At 31.1% G+C, this 11168-nt stretch overlaps 2 protein-coding genes across 3 annotated transcripts; both read left to right on the top strand.

Annotated features, from left to right (window-relative positions):
• Window positions 1-3978: 3978 nt before the first annotated feature.
• Window positions 3979-4632, top strand: LOC108345392 (ethylene-response factor C3). Its single transcript, XM_017583992.2, has one exon. It carries the CDS (start codon window positions 3984-3986, stop codon window positions 4560-4562), a length of 579 nt encoding a protein of 192 aa, XP_017439481.1. The 5' UTR covers window positions 3979-3983; the 3' UTR covers window positions 4563-4632.
• A 1199-nt stretch (window positions 4633-5831) lies between these two features.
• LOC108345773 (serine/threonine-protein phosphatase PP1) lies at window positions 5832-10576 on the top strand. 2 transcript variants are annotated; one of them, XM_017584513.2, is made up of 4 exons: window positions 5832-6295; window positions 8029-8588; window positions 8943-9164; window positions 10185-10576. In XM_017584513.2, exons 1-4 carry the CDS (start codon window positions 6121-6123, stop codon window positions 10206-10208), a joined length of 981 nt encoding a protein of 326 aa, XP_017440002.1. In that variant the 5' UTR covers window positions 5832-6120; the 3' UTR covers window positions 10209-10576. The 2 variants fall into 2 exon arrangements, with proteins under 2 accessions (XP_017440002.1, XP_052734928.1); XM_052878968.1 differs by lacking the exon at window positions 10185-10576 and adding an exon at window positions 9743-10170 and having other exon boundaries at window positions 5839-6295.
• Window positions 10577-11168: the final 592 nt, after the last annotated feature.

Raw genomic sequence — 11168 nt, 5'->3', positions numbered from 1 at the left:
TTTTATTAGTGTACGATTGCCCTTTCTTGACACTCTAACTTTGTTCAAATTTATTCCTATTTGCATATAGCAACATTTTTTTTTGTTGTTTTTACGTTGTTCAATGATAGTTATCTAGAAATAAAAATGAAACTAAATTTTATAGATGAAAAAGGTAATGATTGTAATAGCACTCCCACTGCATGGAAATAGAAAGGTGGGAAAAGGGATATGAAATTAGTGTAAAAAAAAAACTGTGTAATTGGGCATGAGTTAAATATGGAGATGGTGAAAATGGTGTAGTAATAAAATGGTAGAATCGTGAACAAGAACTGAGTTTATCATCACTATTAAGGAACCATAATTCTATCACGTATATATTGAAAATCTAAGTGTGAGTCTAATTTTCACATTAAGTATAAATAAGAAAGTAGAACACTATATAAAATTGAAGATCTATTAACCCATTATTTTAAGGTTTTGGATAGAGAGTGATGTTAATTCCTTATGCAGTTAGACTTAAATCTCCAGTGAACCTCATCCTCAATAGACCTAATAGTGATATCAAAGCCTAGTTCGTCTTAGTAACTAGCTCGGACAAGTATAATGATATCTTAATAGTCAAAATCACGTGATAAATAAATGACATGATGAGACTAAGTTATTTTTTTTCCTATTTGAGATTTTTTCAACAAATATAAGTAATTTTTTTAAATTAAAACATTTTTATTAAAAAGTCGAATATATAAACACATAAATGTATATGTATGTCCATTCTTATTTACAACATCAAAGACTTGTCATGAGTCCTTAATAATACTTGTGAAATATCTACTTTCTGCATATGAGTATGAGAATTTAGAGTCAAGATGACTTCTCACATCATTCCCTACACCAATGTATAGGTTACACTATACAATATAGATATTTATCCTTAGAAATATTCATATTCATATAATTCATCCAACATATATCAATACACTAATTCTAATTATTTCTCGGTCACACAATACATTTCAATTACAAATATGTTACCCTATTTGCCTACCATATTTAAGATGTCTAAACTATGTTATTTTGACTAAAAGTGATATTTTTCTTTTTGAGTTAAAATTATTATCATCATGAATGTGGTTTTGTTGCATCTTATCTACGTGAAGGGTGGTTACCATCTATTTCGAAGTTTCTCCAAAGACGAAAGGTTTATTTTGTGTTCAAATACTTTAGATGTAAGAGTGAGATGGAATGATATTATCAATACCTCACTAATAAAATAAAAATAATAACAATAAATAAATAAAAGATAATATTATCAACACCTCATTAATAAAATAATAAGTAAATAGATAAAATAAAATTATAACACTTCACTAATAAATTATATAAATAAATAAAAATGAGATTACCAACCTCACTAATAAAATAATAATAATTAAATAAAAATGAGAATATAAAACTCTCACTAATAAAATAATAACAATAAGCAGATAAATAAAAATAAGAACACCAAAATAAAATAAATAAATACTAAAATAAATTTAGAACTTATAAAAATAAATAGACTTTCTTATATTAAAAGTACTTGTCCAAGTAAAACTCTACTTTTTAAATAATTTCTCTAAGCTACTTTACAAAATTTTGATCAAAGAAAAAAAATGAAAATGAAGAAAAATAATTAAGAAGAAAGATTCACTGATGCAACTCCAAAACTTCCTTATTTCACTTCTCCTTCGATCATTACCTAAAAAATTTATATTATTATTCTAATACTATTTTAGTATTATTTTATAATAATAAAGTCACCAACATTATGTAAATATTTTAATATGTAATAAGTCATCATCATATTTTAATATTTATTCATGGTATTTCACACTTTATCTTAAATACAAAAATTATATTTCTTATTACTAACTTAAAATTATATTTCTTACTACTAACTTTTGTATGTAAATCCAAATTATTAGAGTGAAAGAATGTTATCTTACAGTTAAGTTGGAATAATACTGTAAAACTTTCGGTCTAATCCAATAATTAATAAGGCTGTGATTACAAATTGTTAAAATAACTTAGAAAAGTATACTTTTATTAAAATAAAAAATATATTTATTAAAATATTTTTCTAAAATTAAATTTTTTTTATATTAAATATTTAACTATAAAATTTAAATATGATTAATACGAACATATACAAAATATTTTAAAACTATACAAAAATAAATTAATATTTTTGAAACATTTAATTTCATCATATAAAATCACTAACATCTATATCTTATATAGATTAAATACCTATGCAATCAATTAAAAAAATTAAAATACACCTTCCGAAAACCCTTTTCAGTTCAATATATATATAATATATAATAACCTTGTTTGCTTGAAAGGTTTATTTGATGGAAATGATTGCCAACGTGCATGGTAACATGTATAATACGGACGTGCATATTGTTAAAAACAAAATTGATTTTCTTTTAAATCATATTGTTACTAACTTATTTGATTAAGTCTCACTCCATCAATAATAATAACAACAACAGATTCTGAAATTTATATTAATTATATTTTTCATACTAACAAAAATTATAATAATATTTGACTTAAAGAAAAATATCAATAAAACTAAACACTAATTTAATTAGTATATTTTTTATCCAACAAAAACATAATATTTCATAATATGTGATTCTTTAGATTTGTGTCTTTCAACAGTGGCTAAATAGTATAAAATATCTTTTACTTTTAAAATATTTTATTTCCTTTTAGAAGTCTATATTACTTTAAAATATAATATAACCGTCAAATTCTAATAATTAAATACATAATAATAATTAAACACATAATGAATAAGTTAAAAAACTTTTTTATTTTTTCATTTATAAAACTCTTTTACTTTTTCATTTATAATATTCTGATCAAGAGATCTTTATTTATATAAAGTTTAAATTCATTATTAAATTGATAAATTCTTTCTTAAAATCATTAATCCCATAATAATTTAAGGGTTAAATATCTTTTTGGTCCCTTAACTTTGAGCGAAAATTGGAATTAGTCCTCCTTCAAAACTTTGGCATAATTAAACTTTTTCATGATAACATTTGAGTTGTTTACACCGTTTGACACATTTTTGTTTCAATGTTCACACTGAGAAATGCGTTTGAAACATCAAATAAAGTTAACAAAATTTGGTTAAAAGGATTAAATTCACACATTTTTAAAGTTTGGGGACTAAATTAGTCCAAAGTTTTGAAGAGGGACTAATTCCAATTTTTGCTGAAAATTAAGGGACCAAAAACATATTTAACCCATAATTTAATTATATTAAAAAATCATTCAACTATATCTAAGTATAATAAACTATTTATTAATTTCCATGATAATTTTAACTCTAAAAAAATTATATATTTCTCCAAACAAGTTTTTCATTGACAATTCTAAAATAATCCTAACCATTAAAAAATTATTTTTTGAGTCACTTCAATGATATATATCTATATGTAATTTAAAAAATAAAATATTCTAATATTTATCTTATAAAAATTACTACACATATATTGATCTATCCTAATATAAAACTCATTTTTGATTATTATAATATCTGTGATAAGAAGTCTTTAATTTTAATAAAGTATGTTATATCACATGAATTAAAAATACTAAACACAATTTTATTATTATTAACCTGAGAAATTTCATATATCTGAAATCTTACGTGTACAAAAGTGTTGTGCATGGCGAAGAATAGCAGTGATCCGAGAAGAGAGGAGAGAAAGAGGAAGGTAGTATTTGATGTCATACAACGAATGTGTTGAAGGAAGCGAACCCCAGCAGAGTGTGGCCGCCCCCACAGATTTCTTTGACTCATGTCTACCCATCACCCTCATTTCCTTAACTCGGGTCCCATTAATCACCACACCATATCTTGCAAGTGGCTAATGCCAATGCACCATTCCTATATAACTAACCACATTCCTCACACCATTTCCGTCAATACACAAACAAATATGACTTCCTCATTCTGTTCCCTTCCTTTCAACGAAAACGACTCTCAAGAAATGCTCCTTTACCAACTTCTCGCTCAGCCTGCTGCACCTTCCTCCCACTCAATAACATCATCGTTATCTTCGTTGTCTCATGGTTCAAGTGTCGCCGAAGCAGAGGTTTCGGTTTCGTACAGAGGGGTTCGGAGGAGGCCGTGGGGGAAGTACGCGGCGGAGATAAGGGACTCCACCAGGAACGGAGTCAGGGTTTGGTTGGGAACCTTCGACACTGCCGAGGCTGCTGCTCTGGCTTACGACCAGGCTGCTTTGGCCATGCGAGGCTCCATGGCGGTGCTCAACTTTCCGGCTGAGATGGTTTGGCAATCGCTTCGGAAAATGGAGTATGGTTTTGACCAAGGGTGTTCCCCTGTTCTGGAGTTGAAAAAGAGACACTCCATTAATAGAAAATGGGAGAGGAACAAGCTCAAGAATAAGGTGCAGGAAGAAGAAGAAGAAGGGGTTTCCCAAAATGTGATGGTGTTGGAGGACTTAGGAGCAGAGTATTTGGAACATCTTCTTACTGTCTCGCAGGATATGATATGAATGTTTCTTACTCAAACCTTCTCTTTCCAGTGTCATGAGTTGCTCTCATACAAATAAAACCCTTTTCTCATCTTGTCTTTTTGTTTTATCTTAGGATGCTCAACCGTTACAACATCCATCATTTAATTGAAATTTAAATTCTCTCACTAAAGAACGATTTAAATTATCAAATTACTTTCTTCAAAAAAATTCAATTTAATTAAAACCTCAAACTAGAATAAATAAATGGAACAAGTAAATTTTAGTTATAAGTTATAACTAAGAGGATGGTGTCACAACTGAAACTTAGTAAAGCCCATGCAGATAATTGTAGATGTTATTATAATATTATTTTTTTCATTTCATAATAGAGGAACTGTCGTGAAAGCATATATATACATATTATTTTGAAAGAAAAAACATAAGGAATGTCGTACGGTCGTTAAGACTCTTTTCATTCTGTAGTTAAGAAAATAAAATAATGTTAATAAAGTAGAAAACGATTCGCAGGCTAAAATATTTATTCTAGTAATCTTTTAATTTTAAATTAATTAAGAATGTTCAACAAATTAAATTAAGAATTAAATGTGTTTTTTATGTTTATATTATTCTAAAACTATATTTCATTCTTAATTCAAGTTATAAAGTATTTTATTGTTATATTTTAGAAAATTTATGTAAAATATTTTTTTTTAACAATTGTATGTTGAAATTTTCTTTTTCACATAAAAGTAATTCACATACTGATTATTTAGATGAAAGTTTTATTAAAAAAATAAATACGTTATAATTTAGTTTAAAAATAAAAATACAATTTTTGATAATTATTTAAAAATACAAAATATATTTAATTCCTAAATTAAATGCTGAAGACTAATGAAGAACGTCTCTTTACTTGGAATTTGTGACCATTTTCAGAGAATGAGACAAAAGATTGTCATAGTTGGCAATTATTGATCTTCAAGTTTATCTATAATTAATTAATATATTCAACCACTAAAAGTTTAGAATATACGTGATGATTAGTGTGATTGGATTGAGTGATTCATGAATTTTTTCATAAAAGTATTGAAATTAATAAATTTTAAAAAATTATATATGCTGTATTTGTGGGAATCATATATATATTTAAAGATATTTTACTAAGATTAAAGTCATAAGTTACACACAAAATGAGTGAAGCCGAATTAAAAAGCGAGATTTTTGGTATGGAAGAAAAGAAAATAAATATTAATAATTAATAATTAATTAAAAATAAAAACCGAGCTCTGGCACTCACTGAGGCGAAGGCCGAGTCTGTGGAAGAAGGAATTATGATTTTGGTATTTTTTTGAATAAAAGAAAGGAAGAAAGTGAAACCCTCTCCTTTTCTCCGAAAGGAATGCGGAAAATCCTGAGGGGCTGCAAAACGACAACCCCCTGCGTTCAAAACGACGACAACTCCCACCACTCCACGATTGCGGTGTTGAGTTGAGGCATGTTATTCGCTCACTCCTTCAACTCAAACTCCTACTGTACTTGTTCTTCTTCGCATCATCGCATCGAATAGAGACGTTGACTTTGAAGGAAGAAGAAGAGAATGGAGCAATCGGTTTTGGATGACATAATCAGTCGTCTCCTCGAAGTTCGTACCCGACCCGGGAAGCAGGTTCAGCTATCGGAGTCCGAGATCCGTCAACTCTGCGTCGTTTCCAGAGACATTTTCTTGCAACAACCTAATTTATTGGAGCTCGAAGCGCCTATTAAGATTTGTGGTCAATTTCTTTTCCTTTTCAGCCCTATTTCAATTTTCTTTTTACTTCCCTCGCTCTCTCTGTCTAATTTCGTCAAATTCAAACCTCGAGCACCGACGATTATTCTTAATTTTGAAGGTTTTGACATGATCCGAGTGCTTTTAATTGCATGTTTCGTGGAGTTTTCATAATTCGCATGTCTACTGACGAGTGTTTTGAACTGGATTAGTAGGGATTGCTTGCTTAATGTTTGAACTGCATGTACAGATTGTATTTCAGATAGTGGGAGCCACTTGTTTTTTTTTTCTTTTTTCTTATTTATCTTTCTCTGACTGCACCCGCAGTCAAAATATGGTCAGTAGAGAATCCTGATTTGATTGGACTGGTGCTGAAACGCTTTGTTTTTGTTGAATATGTGGAATGAGATTCCCTGCAGTAGAATTAAAAAGTGTGCGTGAATTCTTGACGAATCTGTGTGTTGGAGCGAATATATGAAAAGAATCTCGAACATTGATGAATCTATGAAGTCAAATAAAATCTGCACACGTCCTATATTTGACTGAAGTTTGTCTTTTTTATCTTTCCTTGTCCTTGGTGAATTTATGTATGGAGGACACCGAGAGTTTTTAGAACATTTCGCCTCACATTTCACCCTAATGTGAGCTTTGGGAAGTTAAGCATGAGTTTGCAGTGAGCATTGGGTATGCTGCAATTTACTTCGATATTTTTAAGGTCTTTTTGGTTTAAAAGAAGTGGATCAGAGGGATTTTTTTAATCATACCTCGTTTGGTTAAAAAAATTGCGGGGCAGGGAAATTTTGGGACGGATTATATTTTCCTGCTATTATAATTTGTTTAGTCTCCGCTCTTTTCATTTATGTGGATACAACTGTATATAATCCATACTTTCCCTCCCATTCCATTAGGAAGAATACCAAACCAAACATGGGGAACTCTCTTATGATTTGAACACGTTGTTAATTAATTTTCATTAATCATTACTTTTCATGATTATTTGGTTAGGGGTTATCTTTTTTACTCTTCCTGAGAAGGTTTTTTCTGGACTGCAATCACTCATTTGTAGTGGACAATTATTTCTTGATCGAACAAAATTTGAATTGAGGGTTGTCTCTTTTGTTTGTATGTACTTGATGAATGAAAGCATACAAGTGAAATAATCATGTAATGAGCTTTGAGAATGTGATCAGTTGTATTGTTTGTTTATTGATTTTATTGGGTAAAACAAAAACATGGTCAAATTAGAAGGAAAAAGCATGTGAAATGTCTCCATTAACTTCACTGGACTTGTACGAGCAGTATATCTCATGCTGGTTTAGTTGACTTATACTGCAATATCAAATCATGCGATAATTTTTTATGTATCTTGCAGTGATTGCAAATAAAATTCATGTTAATGTATTTATTCCCACACGACATCAGTGTTTGCTTCTGAATTTGTAGTTATATTTTAAAGTATGTGAGCAGTAAGGATTGAACTCTATAGATCACATGGTCATAGAGGATCTGATGTAATCTTATGAAAAACTAGTGAAAGCACATGAGTTGTTTTATATCCAAATTCAATCAGTCCTTATAGTGGTATATAGACTTTTTTAGTATAATTCATATTCATATTCACATATTACACATTTATACTCACTGATGATGTTAGTCATGTATGTAATACTCTATTGCTGTACACACAAAAAACTATGTTCTTGAAGTTTTATTCATATCCTTATATTTATGTTTCAGGTGATGTACATGGCCAATATTCTGATCTCTTAAGGCTTTTTGAGTACGGTGGATTACCTCCTGAAGCCAACTACTTGTTTCTGGGGGATTATGTGGATCGAGGGAAACAGAGTTTAGAAACAATTTGCCTTCTCCTTGCTTATAAAATAAAATATCCTGAGAACTTTTTCCTGTTAAGGGGAAACCATGAATGTGCTTCTATAAATCGGATATATGGATTTTATGATGAGTGCAAGAGAAGGTTCAATGTAAGGTTATGGAAGACATTTACAGAGTGCTTCAATTGCCTGCCCGTGGCAGCCCTTGTTGATGAAAAGATTTTATGTATGCACGGAGGACTTTCTCCTGACTTACTTAATTTGGATCAGATTCGAAATATACAGCGGCCCACAGATGTTCCTGATACAGGTTTGCTTTGTGATCTCCTTTGGTCTGACCCAAGCAAAGAAGTTCAAGAATGGGGAATGAATGATAGAGGAGTTTCATATACATTTGGTGCTGATAAGGTCTCAGAGTTTCTTCAGAAACATGATCTTGATCTTGTTTGTCGTGCACATCAGGTTAAACTTCTGCCTTTGGTACCCCAGATCTTCTGGATTGAGTTTGTATATCCATTTGTATTTCAATGACTAAAATGACTGAAATTAGCTTCTTTTTCCCCAGCAATTTTAATCTATCTCTTAGCATTACTACAACTACTTAATTTTTTAAACTGGGAATTACTTTTTACCTTGTATATGGGACAACTTTATGTATGAGCCTAAACTAAACTGCTTCAACTGCCATGCATTAGCTTTAGCATCTGATGCTTTGTACTTTACATTCCTTTCATGTTTATATTCTGGGATAGTAGGTCTCAATCAACTATGCTATTTGAAAATAAATTGTTTTTATTTTCAACATTTTCTTATCAGGTTGTGGAAGATGGATACGAGTTCTTTGCTAATCGACAGCTTGTAACAATATTTTCAGCACCTAATTATTGTGGGGAGTTTGACAATGCCGGTGCTATGATGAGTGTTGACGAGACACTAATGTGCTCTTTCCAAATATTAAAGCCAGCTGATAAAAAAACAAAGCACAATTTTGGAAGTACTACCACTGCTAAGCCTGGAAACTCCCCAGCAGGTGTAAAGGTAGGAAGTTTATAGAGTATTGGCTGACAATGTTTGCATGGCATCAGTAGGTACCCATCTTCTAATTCTATTGACGTATAACCCTTTTGTGCAAATGTAGATATTTCAGAGTATCAGTCTCTGTAGTGATTTGGCAATTTTTTACCCACTGGTGGGCTCTTATATCGTACTGAAAATTTATTTTTGAGACTTCAAAAAGTATTACATGAAATAGGAATTTGTCATGATTTTACAAAATTGAAAAGAGGTGGTTGTGCTTGGAAGAGGTGACTGGCTCGTTGGAGGAGACATTCGCCACTGTCTAGGTTATGTTGTGGTATTTTCTTCATAGAGTTCAATTGGATTAATTATGTGGGATTTCCATGGATTTAGCCATTTTCAACATGATTAGGATAATTAGAATGATCTTAATTCATTTGTTAACCCTGCTAGGAAGCTATGTTTAGTAGTGAAAACTAAAATGCTGTAACTAAGTCTTTCTACTAAACTTGCATTATGCAACCAAAGGTATTGGATGTGTCTGTTGTTTCGTATTGTTCCCACCCCAATCAGTTAATGGGTTCTTTTGCATTTGTTAGTTTGGGCTTGAGAAAGTGCAAGTTTGCGCTGAATAGCAGAACCATACCATGTAGGCAGATTTTACCTGCTGTGTGGGTTATGAATCTTATTGCTTGGACTTGGAAGCACCCTATGAGAAGGGTCATGACATCAGATTACAAAGTGGGAATCAGTACCGCCCACAAAGGGTGTGCCCGTGGGGACACTTGGTGTTTGGCCAAAACTACCTAAACTGTAATGTCCCTAATCTGGCACTCAATTCAAGCGATGGTATCACATTACTTAGCACGGACACCTGGTGTTTGACCAAAATTAGCTAAACTGTAATGCCCCTAATCTGGCACTCAATTTAAGTGATGATACCGCATCACTTAGCACTGAACTGAATACATGCTCTATTTTATGTTTTCACACTTACTCATTCTCCAATATATTCTAAATTTTTCTTATTATCCGACGCAGTCCTTCCTGGGAGCGAAAGCATGAAATGAAATTTTGCAAAAAGGTTGCTGCCTGCTACTTCGGTTTAGCTTGGGCTTAAACTCCTATTGGTTGCAAGGGAGAGTCGAGTTCCTTTCGTCTATAATATTTTGAAATTGTAAAATCAAAGGGAAACACCACTATGAACTATGTAAACCATTGTTTTTTATCGGTACAAATTTGCATTTCAAGATGGAAAGCCATAATCTGCTTGTCTTCGTTGTACACTAATAGCTGGTATATTTTCTTAACTGTAAGCTTCTCAAGCGTAGATGGATGCATTCGCATCTGTTGCTGAGGACCATTTATAAATGTTTTATACGGTTGGCATATATGGATGCCATTTGAGGCTGGTAAAACAGAATGTTGTCGAATTTCTTTGTTTCTCTTTTTTATTGTCTTTTGTGTGTGAGAATTCTAATTTGATTTGGGATCACTTTCGTCTTACGTGATTTTTCCTGAAATTTAATTCGAGGCATTGGTTTCCCTTGTCGAGATGTTCAACCTGTAGAACGGAGTCTAATGGAGTAATTTAAGTTTTATGGTTTCGTACAGGTTTTGTGGAGGAAAATTACAGCTTTTTTAGGGGAAAATGGAACTTAATTTATTTTTTCAATACCTGCTAACTGTTGAAATATAAATTCGTTCTGTTGTGAGCTGTGGTGGGTTTTTTCTTACGAAAACTCATGTTTCCTATGATCAACTGGTATAGGTCTATAGGTCTGTCCTGCATAATTTGTAGCTCTGCGGGTCAATGAAAGGTTAGATTGACTGATTTCCATATGCTCTATTGCGTAGATTTGTCCTAAAATGTATATCAATAGCCTATAATTTGTCCATTGACATGAATATTATGTGGATTAGACATTACCTAAATTTGTTGTCAGAAAAAATAGAAGTTTTTTTTTATTAGTTCTCAATTTTATTTGAGTGACTTTATTTACTTAAAATTTACTTGTTATTATT

The sequence above is a fragment of the Vigna angularis genome, chromosome 6 (genome assembly GCF_016808095.1).
Source record: "Vigna angularis cultivar LongXiaoDou No.4 chromosome 6, ASM1680809v1, whole genome shotgun sequence".
NCBI classification, from domain to species: domain Eukaryota; kingdom Viridiplantae; phylum Streptophyta; class Magnoliopsida; order Fabales; family Fabaceae; genus Vigna; species Vigna angularis.
This window is presented reverse-complemented; position numbering and strand designations above follow the sequence as displayed.